The following is a 20,416-nucleotide window of genomic DNA, read 5'->3' as shown; positions in this document are numbered from 1 at the left end:
TCATACGGACAATTCGAGTTAAGAGCCGAGCCGCTGAACGGATTAAGTTCGAAACACGGGGGCCCACTGTACTACTATTACTTCATTCACTACCATTGACGACTGCAGACATCAAAGCTCCATTTTTACTGTGCTGGCAGTGAACGAACCCGTTCACTGCTACTGACGGTCAAATAGTCAAATTCATGTATTCATTCAGAAGCAAAATTCATTTTGAATGGGCTGGCAGAGAATTAGTTAAAATAAATGTTAATTGGAGCCCTATCATGATGCGGTGTTTTTAATGAACACAATACAATGCAATATTCAGTACAGTATACAAAAACAATGCTAACCTTGCTGCCAGTTGATTGTAAACACTATTGACCGTGTGTGTTCGCACGTTTGCTGTTGAAGACTAAAAAAAATGTGTGTGTGTGTGTGTGTGTGTGTGTGTGTGTGTGTGTGTGTGTCGTACAGGGCACTGGCCCTAGACAAAGTCTTCTGCCAGGTTTCTGCCCACTGGTCTTTTCATTGCTGATGGATGGGCCTTGTTCAGCACCATCTGGCTACAGGATACTTCACATTAATCATTGCAAACATACACAGAGGCACACCCACTCGCGACATGTCTCTCAAAACACACACCAGAGAGGCTGTGTTCAACACTGTATTTAAATATATATTCAAAAAAAGTAAAATCTACTGTCATATTTACAAGTAAACCATTTTCACTGATATTAAGTAGATGACAGAAAGACAGAAAGCCCAATAAAGGAGCAAGCTAATATTTCACTAATCCCATTGAGTGTCAATACTAGTCTGTATTGAAGGTTGACATTTTCCTCCCTCGTGATTTTTCATTAGCCACAGGAGGTTCAGACACAATCTTGGTAATAAAACAACAATTAGTTCATTTAAAAAAAAAAAAAAAAAAGTCATTATTTCATTTAGGTTTGTAGCCTGCAGCTTCGAAACAATAAGCCCCACAAACACAACAGCCTCACCACAACTCAGCCTTTATTAATGACCTTTTCCTACACCGGCGAATGCATATTAGCAGTAATTGCCGTAAAGGCGGCAATGTACCTAGCCTTTGTATACATGCATTATCGCTGTTACATGTGTACACAAAAAGCACACTGATGTAAACTGACAATACCTTATCTAAACTACGAGCTGAAAGGCCATGCACCCGTAGAATCGAATGTAAAATGAGGGATATTATCAGACTAACTGCTATATAAGCTTAATAAAAGCCGATTTGCTTCCATATTTCCTCGGCGAAAAGATAGAGGCAAGGACAAGCAGACCTTGGTGGATCTGGGATGACTCATGCTTGACATTAGATCTTTTTAGCAGAGCATATCTCACAGCTATCTGGACTTGTAATGCGCAGGGATTTATTTTGCACATCTCCAATCTCTGAAAATGGAAAAGGACTTGCATGAACATTCTGGGCTTTACCAGACATTGCAGAAGAGCAGATTTGTGAAATTATTATAGTGAACACGTGAAACATATCAGCACATTGCATGTTTAGATGTGTGTGAATTTGGAGGTCAAATTTAATATAAATTCAAACTAAATCCGGAGTTTACCAGTGCTCCCACATGCACTTTCTATTAGGGATAACGTGTATTTTATTAAATAACACAGTAAGTTGAGTGGCTCTCTTGTGTTGAAAAAGAAAAGGTTTCCAAAACAAATCACAATTGCAAAGATTTTCCGCGCGATTCAGTCGATGGTGATTCTACGTTGTATGCGATGCTAAATGAGTCACTGAATTGAGTGAGTATCAATAACCATACAGCAGTTAAATCCTGAACATCCAACTTAAAAGGAAAAGGGATTCCCCATCATAATGAGGAGGCAACACTTAACATGTTCTTATACGCAATGTTGCTGACAAGAGATGATCCCCATAAGTGTAAAAACAAAATCGTCACAGCCCTTAAGACAATACATGAATGAAGACTGACAACTTCTGCTGTCAAGTGAGGGGCTTCATCTGAGGCCTATTAACAAACACGCACGCTGATGATGAGACAAGCGCGCAGTGATTGAGATGGACAAAGACGTGTCAATAGGGGATGAGGAAGAAAAAAATAAATTACAACCTTACCTTGTGATCATAAGGATTGTAGGAGTGGAATAGCTGAGATAGTTCTTTTGTCCGTTGTTTCTTCTGTGATTGCAAAAAAGATATGGAATAGAATGTTAGAACGAACATGCAATACACAGAATACATACAGATCAGATACAATAAGGAACTAAGGCAAAGGAAAAATCTAAGTTTAGATGATCACTTCTTATCTTTATTATGACACATTCAATATCCGTGGAAGAACTTGTCTTGAGGATCAGACCTGATTAAAGATAGGAACATTATTTACTAAATTTGGGCGTATGCATACAACTTTTACAACAACCATTTGGAATTCTACAGACTGAAGACCAAACTTCAAAACTGTTCCGCACCAGTCAGCGAGTGCTGTCTAATTTAGGGTAGAAAGATGGCATATGGTGTAAAGATGTAGGACATGCGATACGTCTTGACTTATTAACTTATGGGGTCACTTAAACAGATGGAGAAAAATCATTCTGGCTAATAGCAACGCCTACAGTAATTCATTAACTCTGTAAAGCATAAAAGGAAGACAGAAGAAGAACAGAGTAAACCAGTGCCTACCAGTCATATAAGAAAGACATTTTTGATGCAGTTTGTGCTAAAAGTCCAGCCGTAACCGTGTAATAAAATGCACACGCATGAGACGTGGCTGTTTGATGCACAGCAGTTGTTAATGCAATCAGTTACATGATGCTGACACAGTTACAAAGAGGCGTAATTAACCCACTGATTAGGCCATGTCTGGCTGAGGGGGAAAAGCTGTATGTACTTGCCGCTATTGCTACAAGGAATTCTGTAACCGTTGCTGTTCGTTCGCCAGCTTGATTCCAATCATTGCTAATAGGTAAAAGGATGGATCGACTGTCCTCAAGCCACTTCTGTACTTAGGGAATGCCTACATGTTGCTCTGCTTCCACATATATACAGCCATCATAGCTCATCACATGAGGGGGCGGGGGTTATTTGAAAAAATAGATCGGATGTGTGTTGCTGATTTTGATGACAAATTTTTAACCTATACAAATAGACGTTCAAATACATTTGAGCATAGAGTACTTGACAACATGGTCACACATACTTGCACATATGTTGCATATATGACTCAAACATACTGGTGAGCTAAATGCTAAAAACACACATTTTCCCTAGACCACAGAATATTAACTTGTACATGCACATTCAAAAATGTGGAACAGACCAATTACTAAAACTACAAAATATTCATAAATGTTACACACTCAATTTTGAAATGGTTTGTAATAATGGTCAAAGGTTTTAGGAATAACATTTAATTTACAATATGTGCATGGATCAAAGTCTCTGATACATTGAGTGCATGTTTTGTCCTCGGATGGAAAAGATAATGAGGGAGTGGGAACATATTTAGTGTGTGAGTGATATTAGGCCAATTGAAATGTGCCTGGTAACTGGTAAACAATCACAATTAGCATGAATGTGCTAGCAAATATCATTAAAAGGTCAATGAACACTGAAATTTAGTTCACATGTACCTATTGTTATATGTACATCACACAAGTAATAGGGCCCTTAGTAATAGGGCCCTTAAAGTTCCTTCCTTCCTTCTTTCCTTCCTTCCTTCCTTCCTCCCTCCCTCCCTCCCTCCCTCCCTCCCTCCCTCCCTACATAACAATATATAACCCTCCCTCCATAGCAATATATAACTGATGTTTTCAGCATTGAGCATAGATGTACATTTGAACACATTTGAAAGTACATGCTTGCAAATACGTCAAATCCATTTAAAAATGCCTGAACAAACAAAAGTGCAAAAATGTTTATGTCACTATAAATTGACAGCTACATGCTTGCATAGAATGGTACTTTAAACAACAGTGTAACTGAATATGTGTTGAACCAATTTTTCCACCGATATTACTGTGCAAGACGTAACCCTCGTTTACGTAAACCTCATTACGTCGCATTACACCCTATACTCCTGTGTTCACACATAATCTCATCCCAATGACCAGTCTACTCTTCATTCTTTGTTCCCCTAAAGCTCTTCTAGCTTCCAATCCTATCATAATTTTCCATGTCCACCTATCTCTGACTTATTTTTGTTTTCACCTAAATCCCTCTAGCACTCTCAGTCAAAAGTCTCCACTGGCTCAAAACCTGTCTCTCTCTCTTTCAATCTTTTCTTTGGCTTTCCTTAGGTATCCCAAGGTACCCTCACTTCTTCCTCATCTCCTATATTTCCCCATAGGATGGGAGAACTCATACTTATTCACTCTTCACTCTCTCCCCCAACTTCTCCTCCCCCCTTAGTCGATGTATCTCACTATATATGCCTGGAGCACCTTAGGTGAGAGCAATCCTCTCATCATCACTCCATAGAAACATTCTGCCTACTTCTGCACCCCGCTAGCCCCCCTTCTTCATGAGTGTGTGTGTGTGTGTGTGTGCACGTGTGTGTGCATGAGCATAAAACCACACCAGAAATTTAACCGCAGGTTAGGATTTCCAAATCCCCATGCAGCTTACTCGTTCACACACATACACATAATGGATAGACAGACACACGCATGCACACATACACACATGGGCATGCACCCACACACAAACACACTTGACTTGGGTGCAAATGAAATTGATTGATAAAATAAGTGAAATATGATTCATAAAATGCATTTGAATTGAATGCCAAACTGCAGTGAAAGTATAGATGGTCCATAACAATACAATAAAGATCTAACATAGGAAATAGTGTTGTCAAGATAAAAGAAAAATTATGGATTAAGAGCTGTAATTACAATGATCACAATAACAAAAAGTGGATCCAGTCATTTGTGTATTTACATTAACAGATGCATTTTAAACCATTTATCTTCTGTTGTATTTGAGACATGTTATAAGTGCAGGTTGCATCCTTTCGACCATCAGGAGCAATGGTGCTGTTTTCTTTTGTCCATCGTGAAATAATTAGGAAATAACACGGAGATAACATAATGTTCACCCTGTCTGCCACAAATTGATGAACTGCTGGGTGTTCACTTTATGGCTCTCTATTTTAGAGCCTCTGTTGCTATCGTTAGGTGTGACTGAAGTCATAGCTGGATCCTTTGTATTTATGTTGTAGGCTAAACTTATATCATTCTACTTTTGCCAAAGGTACAATTGGCACATTTATTAAAGTTAAAATTACCATCAGACCAACATATTTTACATGTGCTTCCATTTTCACATCTTCCTTCTCCTGCTGAACCACAACACCCAAAACATGAGCATATCAGGTTATGCCAAACAATGGCAGCCAATCAGTATACACTTAAGGGTGTGCTTGACCTTAGTTTTCCAATCCCCCACAAGAGCCAGAAGCCCGATGCATGGAAATTGATCTAAACAGCATAAAGAAAGCATAAAGTCTGAGATTGAAAATTAGATGAACATGGTTATAAAAATAACACTTTATCGATGACTACAATTAAATGATCGCAACTAATCTGTTAATCTTACAGCCCTGAACATACAACATTGAAATCATAAAGATTCTTTCTAATACTAGGATATTTAAAAGAGAAATGTGAGACTGTCACCTGTAAACTTCAGCGTTATGCATGTCCAATTAAACTCGTTGCTCCAAATAAGGTATGCCAGCCCGAGTTGATTATGCACAATACCGGTGCTTTGTTTTAACGGTGAAATTAATGAACTTCTTTCATCTTTAAACCATTCCCATCAATTTAATGGATTAGGATGAACAGGTTTTACATTTTAAAATGACAAACAACCCATATTTGCTCCAATGTGGCCATAATTCAAGTGCACAAGTTCAATAGGAAAAGGCTTGTGTGTGCGTGTTTGTGCGTGTCTTCTAACCGGAAAACTTAATCTAGCATGCTGTCAATGTTGTGTCAGTGACAAGCCGGCAACGCAAAGCCAATGTGTTTATGCAGCTTCGCCATCAACATGATGGGGAACGATAGTTGTTACCATGACGTCCATCTGTTGTTGCCACCAGAGACAGATGCTGCGACTAACAGGAAGTGACATTCCATGGATGCCTACACTTCCAGACAATACACAGGCATGCGCATGAGTGCCAACAAACTCAAAAACATCCTCATTTTATGAATAACACATACATGCATGTGTGAAGATGCTGTTTTGTGAGGACGCGCTTCTGTGGGTTAAAAGTTTGTTTGAGACAGAACATTTCTGAATTACATTGGGTTGTTACTTGGGTTGTTTTTTTTTTTTTTTCCAAACTTAAGAAATTGTTTGTCACCTATGAAGAGAGGGATATGACCTTGGTCTGCACGAGACAAAAGGCTTCTTTTATTTGGATTTGATTTACTTATGTGTAGTATATCTACTTCTAGCTCATGCGCCGATTTGCAAGTGAGCGGCCAATCAGATCAATGGTCACCAAAGGCCCACACCATTTTGCATGCATTGATCAAACAAAACATATCTAATTTTTTTTTTCTTTTACTCGAGTTTGTTTCTGCTTATCAGGTCGATTGTATATGTGTGCATTTCATTCCACAAATGTGTGACTATGATTAAATGACAAACAAAGGTTTCTCAGCCGTGTTGTGTGAGTATGATAGTGGAAAAAAAGACGATATTGATTGAGACTGACTGTAACAGTCAAAAGGTCTTTACTCAAGACAGATATTTACATTTGTATTAGTATTGTATTAGATTAACAGGAATATTATTCTTTACATACACTATGTAAATAGCAGTACGCAAAATGACACAAAAGTCCAAATTTTCCCTGAGATGTGGAGGTGGCAACAGCCAACCCTGGCCACCACTTAGCTTGGCCCCTGCTACTAAAGAGAAATACCTAAAGAACAGTATTTACAAGAACATAGGCAAGAACATAGTTTATTACTGAGGTTGACGTTTCTATTATGGTAAATCGCAGCAACATGTGATGATACATTGCACGTTAATAAACCGCAGTACATAATAGGCTCATAAGTGATTATCTGCAGCATCTCACTGGGATGTGTTATAAATATGTATGTGCTCCAAAACACTTATAAGCAAAACAATTTGGTTACAAGTCTCGACAGAGAGGTTTGGGTAAACAACCCAATTATTAAATTATAGCACACAGATTGGGATTAAACGTTCCTTTTGGATGTAGAGTATGTTTGTCTCAGTTCTAAGATCAGTTTGATGAGCCGTAGAATGGTGGCCTTTGTAAAATTGACTATGGGTGTGTAAAACCAAAACCTGAGAGAAAACATGCAATGTATTATTCATTCAAGCTCGTTAATCATGCGCAAGTCCTAAATGACCCCAGACAGCATCTTCAGCATCACCTCAACTTAATGCCTGTTGCCTCTGGTCAAGTATTATTGGATCCCATGATATTCATTAGAGAGGAAGAATTTGCAGTTGGGACAGACCTGCATGTGCTTGCATTTTCATCATGGCGTAGATGAATGATAGCAACACTCTGGGATAGTGCTACTTGTAGTTGGCCAGCTGTTTTACTTTGAGGGCAGCTGCACCAACGCCTCATGGGTAATGGAGTCCTTAACCAATTACAATCTAGGGAAATTAAAAATAAAGTCCCAAAAGAGCAACTAATCATGTTCACCATCACTTTTTTTTCTTCCTACTTTCACTCGCTTCGGCAGCTGCTCACTGGAAACTCTTTCTGGCATTTTAACAGACACGCACGCACATGCACGCACACCTACACACGCACACACACTTCAGCAAGTCCATTTATCAAGGCTAAGTTCCGGTCACCTGGGGATGATTATGGAGATCCAAGCTAATAGCATTCACATCCTTATATTCTCTATGTGCTGCCGAGGTTCCCTCCATCCCTGTGGTCTTATTTTCCTTCCATCTGCTTCTGCTCAACGCTCCATGCGGCTTTCTCTCATATATCACAGACCACAATAGGCAATAACTTACAGATACAAGAGAGCACCTGGACCTCCTCACAGCTGGACCGTCTCAAGCTCTCGTGTGTTTTCTTTGCCTTCCTAATTAGTAAGATGGTTTGGACCAGTGGCCAAAGAGATCGGCCTTTTAGTGATTGCCTGATTTTGTCAGCGGTTGCCTTTTCACGTGCTGTTAATGTTAAAAAAAACAGTGCACGACTAGATTACGTATAAGCTCTGCTGAGTTCTTTTTTGCAGTGCAAAAATGCAGCACATCATCTTCTCACAAAACGCAAAAAAGCAAACACTATTCTGATATTCTTGGACATGGTCTGATAATTACCAAACTTTGATCTAATAAACAGAAACATTCGGCAATATTTGTTTCAAAAGGGTTAGCCCATTTTGTTTGGTAGCATGACCTCTTGATGGGCTCGAACATGTTGATTTGTTTCTATTCAACAGCAAAGGGAAGAAAAAAAAAACACATTTCAAACAAGCATTTCCTACTGTTAAGTGTTTATGTAGAATGCAATACACGAACTTGCTTGCACACTCATCATGCAAACCAGATACAAATTACCAATGACCCCACAGCTAATTGAAGTGAACTTTCAGATAATACATTTGACAGATGAACAAAGCTGGTGAGCACTATCTAAGAGTACGATGCCCCTCCAAAGCCCAGTGGCTCATTCCCCAGTAGGTATTCTTTTCATTCTATTTCCAACTTCTTTTTCTCGCTTTCTCTCATCCACTCTCAATCTACTACTCCATCCCTCTCGCCCTCCCATGGCTATTCAGCACGGTAGTGTTCCAGACAAACCATCTGGTCCACTTTATTAATGGCTGACCCTTTAAAGCCTCAACGTCACCTAGCTGCCACCAAAGTGTGCATATGTGTGAGTGTGTGTGTGTGTACGAGCAGGTGCATGCTGACAAATGATGCTGTTTGTTGCAGGTTGTGCTACAGAGGCAGGTGTAACACTAACAATCATGTTTTCACTCTTGTCACTAAGGTACCGTTAAGTGCGCATTGAATAAAATTTAATGTAAACATGTAGTTGTCCGGTGGCCGATCGCTAGGAAAGGGGCCATTGTACAAAGACATTTTATTTGAATCTATATAAACCAAATCTATTAATTAAATGCAAGCTAGGCAAATAGAGTTGGGAAAAAGTCTAATTTGCTGCAAATGGATCTACAAGCTCAGGCATTTTTCCACTGTCTAACTTTCAAAGTCATGTTCTATGGAAGGAGGGTGTGAAAGGATGCCTGCTTCCATCCAACCCCTGACAATAAGAGTCGGATGAGACCGATCCGACAGAAAGAAGAGCGAGCAGAAAAAAGATAAGAAGCGAAGCAGCTGTGCAGTTGCCTGGGGATTGATCCCTCTAAGACGCACTCAGCGTCTCCTCAGAGAATCAAGTGAAGGGGGGGACAAAGGGAATGACTTATGAAGACGCTCCACATGAAAGAGATGTGTCAACACTTTGATGGTAAAGAGTGAGAGAGTGTAAATGTGAGAGAAGATTGAACATAACATGGAAGGTGCAGCATAGGAGGTCACACTGGAGAAAAAAAGGTCAAAGAGACTTCTATAAGAAGAGAATAAGCGCAAGTGGCATGTGCCTATGCTTATGTTTCTGCTTGAACCTGTTGAATATTGCAGCATATTTTCATTAGTAACTTGGCACTGTGTTTTTATTAGCTTCATGCTTACTAATAAGTTCCCGTATGAAAATAGGAAGGTCGTCACGTGAAGAAGACATCCAAATAAAATGCCTTGTGGTAATGCAGCTAGAGCAGGGGGCAAAAACACTTTTCCTCCTGCTCTCTGACCCAGGAGCTGTTGTGCACACTATTTGATTCATATGTGTCATTCTGCTAAAGTCACCAAAAAAATGGGGCACACCAGGCATGGTCAGGGCCATTAACCAATTATAATAATATGCTTTGTTGACATATTTTGAAATGGCTTTAGCAAAAACACAACTGAAGAGGCGTAATTCTCATAAAAACTAGCACATCATTGGGCATATGTGGGGTTTGAGGCAGCAGACAGCTGTAATGCCAGGTGGTCCGATTTTTCCACAGGTCCGATTTCCTACTGTTACAGCATGAATATTGTGCATGCTTTATTCACATACAGTAAGAGGCCCAAAGTCTGTGGCCTAATCAGGTGGAATTTGGGGGCTATCTGTTGCCCACCGGCACCATATTAGTGACTCACCCTGATATACAGTTTGAATGAAAAAGTATTTTAAGACCCATCAAGCGTAGATGCATTTGACAAGCGAGTCATGACTATGCAACGGTCTTGAAACCACTTACAGGGAAATCAATTTTTCCAAACTAGCATGTACTCACATAAATGCCACTGGATTTCGTCTTGTTCATGTTCCAGCCTATATATTTAGGACCTGTTTAAATCATTCACCGGGTTAGGGTGGCTGGGTAGCAGTTCAAAAATTCAATTCAACTTTAAAACTGCTGCAGGACATTTTGGATTTAAAAATAGGTGCTTGACTGATAGATGTCTCATCCCATCACCTACAGTCAAAGCATACGCTAATCCACAGTAAATCCGTCCACTTAGTTTCCATTTGGGAGACATTAGAACTCCCAAGCAGGCTTCCACGCTTAAGAGTAAGACATGCATACACTAATACTTGGTACCTTTAAATGACAGATATATGAATGTGGGTTTGTCTTTTGATAGCTTTCAGGATTAATAATATTATAATTTGTATAGAAGTTATAGAGACACGACAGAACTGGAGCAGGATTCGGGACTATTAAATGACAAGAGGCAGGCATATGTTTCCTCTTAACCCACACAGGCAAAATTGTCGAATTTTTTATTTCTGCACATGCACTTATGAAGAGGAAACGTGTGACCTGAAATAAGAACATCCATCCCATCCATCTTCTATAGCCGCTTATCCTCACAAGGGTCGCAGGCTTGCTGGTGCCTATCCCAGCTGCCTTTGGGCAGTAGGTGGCACAAACCCTCAACTGATTGCCAGCAAATTGCAGGGCACACAGAGACAAGCGACCATTCACGCAGTTAATCACACCTAAGGTCAATTTAGTATATCCAATACACCTGCCATGCGTGTTTTTGGAGTGTGGGAGGAAGCCGGAGTACCGGGAGAGAACCCACACATGCAAACTCCACACAGGAGCCAGACATAATTGAACTTTGGTTCCTTAACTGCGAGGCAGACATTCTAACCACTGTTCCACTGAAATAGGAACACTTGATTTTAGGATTAATGTTGGACTATAGTAGCGTATTTAATTTCTTGGACTTTTCAGCGTACATTTTGAAGTTTTGCAGGATTTGGATTGAAAAGGTGCTTAGTTTACCATTTTGTTCCTCACGTGTTGTCTTAAACCAGTGGTGTCAAACAATTTTTTCTTTTGGGCCGCATTGTAGTGATAGTTTCTGTCAAAGGGCCGGAATGACTGTGAATTCAAATACATTTAAAGTGTGTTGATCACACATTTACCAAGATTTGATTTCAGAAGCCGGCAAAATCTGTTCAAAAGAGATTTGGAGAATAAGAAAAAGTTTGTTTTTCTTCCACCAAATTTTTAAAAGTTAAAAACAACTTGCAATTTTGGTATTTTAGTCAGAAATCTGAAGGCACTTCAGCATTTCAAGGGCCACAAAAAGTGAGGCGGCGGGCCAGATCTGGCCCCCGGGCCTTGACTTTGACACCTGTGTCTTAAACTGACAGGTAAATGAACATGACAATTTGTTTTAGAAGAGCCAAAGAACCTTTTCCATCACATGTGTAGGTACAGTAAAGGCAAACAGTGTGGACACCGTTCTCATTCAGTATGTGTTTCACCTTCAACTTTCTTCAAAATAGCCACCCTTTCCTCTGATTACTGATTTGCATATTCTTAGTATTCTTTCAAAGAGTTTAAGAGGTAGTCACCTGAAATGATTTTCACTTTTTCAGTGGTCCATATCAGGGTAAATTAGCGGATTTTTTTTTTTTTTTTTGCGTAATGGGGTTTTTGGCTGAAGCTTTGTTGTGTTGTTGTGTCAGGTTAATACAACTGTTAAAATTCATATTATGACAAGAAGCAATCTGCTAACTAAAAGAGTGACAATAATTGAAAAGGTGTTTCCAGTTTCCAGTACTGTACTGTCCATAATATTTATGTGGAGGTGACTATTACAGCATAATAACCTGTTTTTTCATCTGATCTATCATGTTTTTTGTTGTTACGGAAAATAGATTAGTATTACCTGATCCAGACCGACTGTAAAACATATTGTATAGTCATATGAGTCAGTACAGTACTTTACCAAAATATAGAGGTCTAATAGTATCAAGCATTACAAATTCTAAAGCAGAAATGATGCATAGAGGTCAAGAAAAAAGCCCTAGCACTTGAAATGTCAAAAATGAACGACTCTATTTTCTCTGTCTTGTGTGCACTCACCACATGTGGAGGCACTTGCTCCATCTTAGCTGCTGGTGTCCCAGGTCTGGGGTAGAACTGATTGATGAAGAGACTGGGGAATCGATAACATTTCACCAAGTCTATAGTTTCGCTGAAGTCTTCCTCTGTCTCGCCAGGAAAACCACAGATTATATCTGTCGCAATTGTTACACCTGGGACCCTGAGAGACAGAAAGATGAAGAGTGTGAAATAATTCTGTTTAAATTAATGAGCAACATACAAAAGGGAGGCTGAGCATGAACATTTTCAAACTAGAAATGTTCGTAGAAGACCAGAGTGCAATACACCCAGAATCCTCATGTTGTTTGTTATTTCTATATAGTAAACATTAAAACAAATGGATTCTGACCTCAACTTCATCAAACACCTTTGAGATTAACTTGAATATTGCATTGTTAAGCAAGGAAATAGGACTGTGAATGGGAAAGGTGCTACCACAATAACTGCTTTGCATTACTGTCTTTTTTTTTTTTTTTTTTTTTTTAATAAAAACGAATCTGAGATTTGGGAACAACCAATTTTTTGCCATCCCTGTAAATACAAATGCTGGGTAGAGTTCTGTAAGAGGGCAAGATTGATCTTTATGGACTCATTCAGCCAATAAAAACCTGATTTGGAAACTTTAAGCCAATTGGTTGCTATTGATTATTGATCTGGATGCTCTCTGGATTAATTTTAGTCCGGAAAAGAGTATAAATTCATCAAATTGTTGAATGCATTGTGTTTCCATCGGCAGATGTTGAGTGGCTTATGAAAGAAAACCAAGGTTGGATCGTCAGTGGCTCAAAAAAAAAAAAAAAAAAACCTCTCAAGTGTATACTTGACATTACAGTTGTAATGTATGCTGTTTTTCACATGTTGCAATACAGTTTTAATGATTAGCTCAAATCCCTGAAGCATTTGGCCTCATACCTGATAGCTAGGCCAGCTGTCAATTAGCACAAAAGGGCAACATTAGCAATAGAAGAATTCTGGCACAAACAAGACTCAGAAAAGAATAGTTACAGATGTCCTGGTTTGATTATATGATTGGAAATTGGGACCGATCACATTCTGCAGCAGCTGTCTGTATGTCTATCCTGCTGTCTCTTCATTACACCAGACAATTACACCTCTGGAAACAGCTAGACATGATACATTATTTTGAATTTACAGAATTCAAATTTTTGGTATGAATATTCTTCATGTAAGAAGGCACAATTTGCAGCAGATGTCGATCCCCCCCCCCCCCCTTTTTTTTTAGGTGTGTTTTAATGATAAGTATTGTGGTTTCACCCCCTAAGAGCTAAGAGGAGGAGAAGAGGGAGGAATGCTTTTGGGGAGAATCAATGACAGGACATCTCTAGCTTACATAATGAGGTATTTGACTTTCCATAATCCCTCGTTGGAATTGTGCTCATTTTCATCTCTAAAGATAGGTTAAAACACTTTTCTCACAAAAATAAAAAGTCTTAATCAACACCTTTTGGCTTCTGTTAAATTGTGGTGGTGATTTTGTCCTCTACCATGATTTCTATATTCCACAGCAAAAGAAACAGCAAAGTAGAAAAGTATCTGAAGCTCTCTTGACTTCTGAACACTGACACCAAGAGATCAAGAAAAAGACATTGAGAAACAAAGCAATCAACAAAAAAAGTAAAATCGACATTTTTGATTATCTTTGATTACATTAACGTCCTGCATCTGCAAGCCCCTGATAAGCCCATGACCTATTGATATATTCCAATTGGCTGATGGTCATTAATATTAACCAATGGCCTTCAGGTACGATCATCCTTGACCTCTATGATTTAACTGATAATTTTCCCAGATGAAAGGAAAATGAATGCTGGGAAGAAAAGTGAAAAGTTCAAAGTGAGCACAATCCCATGAATGACATGCACTTTCTATTCTTGTCAAAAACATAATAATATTGTGTAGACCCTCGCTATTTGAAGGGTATCGTATAGTCGCTGAGAAATGTAAAACAAAAGGAAGAAGCTTTTACATTGCATGGAACAAATTTACAACAAAAATGTCTTCAACAAACACTGATTAATGTACTTGACACAGAAGAGATTATTTTCATCTCCGATCATTTCCAGCTCTCTCACTTGACTTGTGGCATGAATGACATTTAACACATTCAATTTATGAATGATAGTCTGGTCCTTCTATCCCATATTCAAAAGAAATTCGGTAGCAAATTATAAATAATGTAGATACATTAAAGAGTACAATAAAGGAATGATAAGATCATGCATAATCCTTGTGTCTTCAAAATGATCACTTACAGAGAGAGTTCAACATTTATAGTTTAAAAATATGTTAAAAAAATACATTAATTAAATGCACACGCGGACTGGCCAATAACATACATTTTAGAAAAAAAGATATAAAATTTACCAAAACGTGAAAGTTTTGGCCTGACTTCAGCAAATTGCCGTCTCCAGGCTTCTTGTGATGATTCCTTTATTCATACCTCTAAAAGGTGAAACTGTTTTTCGGGGTTCCCAATGTACCAATGTAGTAAACTTCATTTGATGTATGTATTGCTTGTAAGACTAATTACATTCTACATAACACTAAAAGCTTCAATGGCCTTAATATGTTTTAAGTTCTCACAAATTCATGAACGATAAATGAGAACTGTTTAATGATTTGTAATGTTCTTGTCACTGAAGCATATGAACATATTTCTTTAAACTATTCTATTCAGAGGGAAGGGAGTAAATAAAATATGTTCATAAACACGCATTTATTTTTGTCTTTTTTTTTTTTTATCTCTGATTAGACTTGTTTAATTTGCTATTTGTAGCCTTTGGTGGTGTGGGAGGCTGCAATCTGCAGCCAGTGTGACTTTATTTTTCGAAGAGCATTCACACCATCGTCGGACAAATGTCCAAATCCGGCCAAATTGTAAAGCAGCACATGGAGATCGAATACTGTAAGAAATATGTGCAAATTGACTTTTGTGGATTAGGTCGGGGCTGAACACACACAGACACAAGCATGCACATGCACACACACGCACACACAAACATGCTGTCATTTTGACACCTTTGTCTCTCCAAGATCTAAGGGTGACACTGGTGTGATGTGAGATCATAATGAACGAGCGCGGCGCTTGTATGCTGCTTGTTAAAATGAGATAGGGAGGAATGTAACTTGTTATTGTTCGTCTTTCAGAACCAAAGTGGGAGAAACTGAGAAATGGAGGTAATGATAGGCAAGGGTTGAAATCAGGACACATGTCGTCTAAGTTTGCATGTTGCCAGCTTCAATTTACTTTCAATTAAACCAATATTGACCTATTTTTAAAAAAATTGAAACTTTCAAAGGAATTGAGAACAAGGGAATAAACATTTGACATTAAATCAGACTAAACCTTTCTTGTTTCGGATCAATTGGTATTGGCAAAATGATAAAGGTTAATTTTTGCTTAGTGTCAGAACAGATTTTGACAAAATATATATGTTTTTGACAGTTGTTCATTCATTCCCTCAAACTCAGAAGTTCGCATAAAGTAAGAGGAGTATGTGTTCAAATGATTTGGGAAAACCCAGATAATGATGTCATGTCTTTGGAAGCTTTGTGTCTTTGGAGACACACCTGTGTATTTGACAGCAAATCCGAAATGCAATTCTTAGAAAAGTCAAAAGACCTCAGGCGAGATATTGTGGACTTGCATGAGTCTGCTTCTTCCTTCATTGCCTGAAGGTGCCATAATCATTTGTTCATTCAATTACACGGATGTATAAATACCATGGAATATTATTCAGCTACTAAACAGCTCAAAAAATGGACAGGTTCTGTGTTCCAGAAATAAACGTGCTTCAGTCTGAAATGTGCATTGCAATCCGAGAAAAAAAAAGCAAAAGACCTTCTCAGGATGCAAGCTGAAGCTGGTAAGAGTTAATCATTGTCCACAACGCAGTGAAACAAATACTGAACATGTGTGTGCTGGAGAAGAAAAGAAAAAAACAATATTCTGCCAGAAAGAAGCCAATACAGTATAACAAAAGAAAGAGAAAACCTGATTAGTTTTCCAATGCACCAAGGACAAAGACCAAAATTTTTCTGAACATTACAATAGAATTAACGTGTCCATTGGAAGAAAAAGAGAAACTTGCCCACTCGAGGACATCCCAACTGTGCTTCAGTAGCTAGAAAGTTGGCTGCAATACTGCGACATCAACTTTGTTTTTCGACAGATATCACACAGAACAAATTTTCTGTAACTTCCATGGTATGATTATGCAGTACCAATGCAAAGTCCAAGATAGTGTCCACACTGAAAAATATTCATAATAATAACACCAGTCAAGTGGGATTATTGTGCAGCAGAAGATATTTAATATACAATACCAATGCCACCAGTTTGAGCAACAACTGACAGAAAATATGGTATTAGAAAATGAAAGTCTATTAATTAAAATGTTAATCGCACCATTATTCCCCATCTGCCTACAAAAGGCTGAAAAGCCCAGTAATAAAAAAAAACACTATTGTCTTCTGCTTATTTATTATGAACTCTTTGTTTGCAGAGCCTCTTGTGTGTATTCCTTTCCATATACTCAGTTATCCACTTCATCATATATTCAAAGAGTGTGCATGCGGATGCAAGCATGTTTACTCTACAAATGCCTGTGAGCCTGTCCCCCATGATAAGATAAAGACAGCACCACTGGGAAAGAAAAACTAAAAAAATAAAAAAAAAAAAAGAGAAAAAGAAAAATATAAGGAAGGCGAGGAGGTATAACGTAGAAGGAAGTGGAAGGGTAAAAATGAAAGAGACAATCTAGGAAGGTAAATATTTACAGGTTCATCTGTTGAGAAGAGAGCGTGCTACCCATCTGTGCTGCGTTGTGTGTGTTCTCTGAAATGCTAATGTATGACACTGTGGGACTGCTGGAGCGTTGGCGGTGGACAGTGAAGTGAGCGGTTTGGGGGTTTTGTAAAACCGCAAACATGTGGTAGCACTAGAACAAAATCATACTAAGCTATAAACAGACATGGTAACTACTACAGTAGGTGGTGACAAAAAGAAGCAAGTACTGTCTTTGATTTGGTTGAACGTGATAGCCCTGACACGTACGACATTCACAGAGCACAGACAAAGTGAAAATGGACTTTTTCTCTTTCACAAAAATGGTGGCAAAATGATTCCTGTAAACATAAAGGGGACATTTCATCAAAAAGACCAGCTACACGCACACCAATCGCTTGCCTTCACTCATATTGAAATAGTATTGGTTTCGTGGACGTTAAAATCATATTGGCTAAAGTATATGTTACTTGCAGGTATTGTGTTTCAACTCGACACAATTGCGGTGTTGGAAATGTGCACTTTGCTTGAAAAGTGTTAAAACACACAGGGCTGTTTCACCATTGCTGTTTTTGCTGTGACGCAAACAAGCATAAACAAATTTCACAAATTACTATTTTCAGCACTCATGAATTTGGTGAAAGCAACATTTGGCCGGCCGAAGCTGACAAGTGTTGGATGCCATATCAGATTGTCAAACGAGTTACTTGGCGCGAAACGCATTACTGTAGCCATTTACAATGTATGGGTTTGCTCAGCAATTTGGCAGCATTGCCTCAAGCATAAGGCTTTTTTTAAACTAAAAATGAGACTGGTAGCACAGCCAATTTTAAAATATGCAAAGCTACTGTGCTGACGCTTGTTGACAGGACGCGTTGAGTCCTCACACAAGCCATCAGCAAATTCACTACAACACCTTTCTGTAACTAACTAACTTTGAAAAGACAATATACAGGGGTCCTTCCTTTTTTTCCCTGAGCTCCCCCTTCAATCCCAAATCACTGACAATGTCAGGGTCACAGAGCGTTAGATCTTGCAAAACCCTTCTAACAATTCACATAACACAACAGCACGATTGCAAAGCAGTCCCTCTTCACATATTTATTTATTCTACATGTAGCATGTGGTAGAGTTACGCGAAATGATGTTTCGTAATAAGATTTGTACACGTTCTGATGATCTGTGAGGCCATGAAGTTATCTGAATGTCACTGCATTAACAAATGCTTGCGTGTGACTGGATGGAATAGTCAGGTGAGTGGGCCTGTGCAATCAAGGTCAGCGGGGAGAAAAAGTAAGACCGAATGTGGAGGCAAAAGCAAGCAAAGCCAGTGAACGGAAAATAAATAAATAAATGACATCAATTAGTTGAAGTCAACTCAACTATCATTATCTTAGCTTCAACTTGACTCTCATTTCGGGAGCAATGACTTGAAAAAAAAACTCACTCAAACCTCACTACGTAATACATTTTGTCACAATAATGTAGTGAAGCTCACTATTTCTAGGCCATGCTTCAAATGCTTTAAATATGCAATTTCTTGGAAAATGAATATAACCTTTAAAGCCCTGAGAAACATTCTTAAAATGGAAACATCGTCTCTGTGAAAGCGTTTATCCTTCGAAATAGCAATTCACAAAGGCATACTTAAAGGTCATCAAAATCTTCACTAAAACATCTTTTGAAGATGTCAAAAAAAATCCCACGCAGAAATCAACATGTCGTATAGTTGAAGTAGACTACAGGTGGCCTTGATTACATTTAATGAGAACCTCAATATATAATTCACAGAGAACCTGGAAGTTATCAATTTGTATTAGTGATGCTGTTCTCCCTGGACAGTGATCTACTGTCTTTCCACTTTCAACTTTATTGTCATTACTTGTAATAATAAATGTATTACAGACTCAACGGTTCAGCTGAAACAAGATAATACCTTTAAATATGTAAAAGGACACAAAAGTGCTCCCCACGACATATTCACAAAATTAGTAAAAATAATTAACAACCTCAAAGGAGACTTTTTTTTTGTGTTCTTCTTAGAATGTAATCAAAGACAAATCAACATGATTGCTACAGTATATTGACAAATATGCCATTTCTCAAACACCCAACTAAATTTTTGTTTAAATTTAGTTGGGTTGCTTCTTAAGGTCATGGTGCCACACAACATTGATACAAGCAGGAAATTGGAATGAAGGTAGCGTGAACAAACATGAAAAGGCATTTGCATGACAAAGAGCATGGCTAGTTTGAAGGGCCCGTGGATTTGTATCAGGTCTCAGTCTTGGCATTCAACATAAAAATAAACACTCACAAAACTCCATGTCTACTGTTTCTCAATCTCAAATGAAGTTAGATCTGTGAAGATGAAACTTTATAATTTACCTGTGTGTATTTTGAAAAAGTTTTTCAATGAAAGAGGGCATGAGAAAATTTGAAGGAAAAATAGAATGAGAGGAGAATTTCAGACAGGTTCAACAACACCATAGTTGGTCCTGTCACATATGCTATTTTTATATTGTCCAGTCCCATTTGCTCTATTTATACTGTACATCACTAAACCACTAACCGTCATTCAAACTCCTCCTACATCAGCGGATCATCACAATTACAAAACACTGCCAATTTAGCTCAGTTTATTTGGGGAAAAATAGCATGTACGAGTGTCATTGAAGTTGAATATAGTATGACTCATTTGCTATTTTTGTGTGATTTTCCCTAGTGCCTTATAGCATAATCCGGTGGAGCCTGTTCATTGAGACTGTGCCTTACAGTCTGAAAAACATGGTGTTTATATATATATATATATATATATATATATATATATATATATATATATATATATATATATATATATATATATATATATATATATATATATATATATATATATATATACACACGCACACGCACGCACGCACACACACACACACACACACACACACACACACACACACACACACACACAGTAGCTACAGTAAACATATCATTAGAGGCTTAAGAATTAGAAATAAAACTACCAATGACTTTTAAACAATCTTGGCAAAGCAGGAAATACCTGTAGCTCTGTTTGAAGTGAGTGTTCATGTTGCATTTGCAGCTCACTAAATTATGACAATGAGCATGGTGACATCA

At 38.3% G+C, this 20,416-nt stretch overlaps 1 protein-coding gene across 1 annotated transcript in view; it reads right to left on the bottom strand.

The window, feature by feature from the left end:
• Window positions 1–20,416, bottom strand: part of cdkal1 (CDK5 regulatory subunit associated protein 1-like 1) — a 201,086-nt gene that overhangs the window by 41,901 nt on the left and 138,769 nt on the right. The window contains exons 11-12 of the mRNA XM_088409351.1: window positions 12,451–12,631; window positions 2,105–2,167 (exon numbers count right to left, since the gene is read on the bottom strand). Coding sequence (XP_088265477.1) covers window positions 2,105–2,167; window positions 12,451–12,631 — 244 coding nt within the window. The remainder of the gene's footprint in view (window positions 1–2,104; window positions 2,168–12,450; window positions 12,632–20,416) is intronic.

The sequence above is a fragment of the Hippichthys cyanospilos genome, chromosome 3, assembly GCF_059441005.1.
Source record: "Hippichthys cyanospilos isolate Australia breed blue-spotted pipefish chromosome 3, RoL_Hcya_1.0, whole genome shotgun sequence".
Classification (NCBI taxonomy): Eukaryota; Metazoa; Chordata; class Actinopteri; order Syngnathiformes; family Syngnathidae; genus Hippichthys; species Hippichthys cyanospilos.
This window is presented reverse-complemented; position numbering and strand designations above follow the sequence as displayed.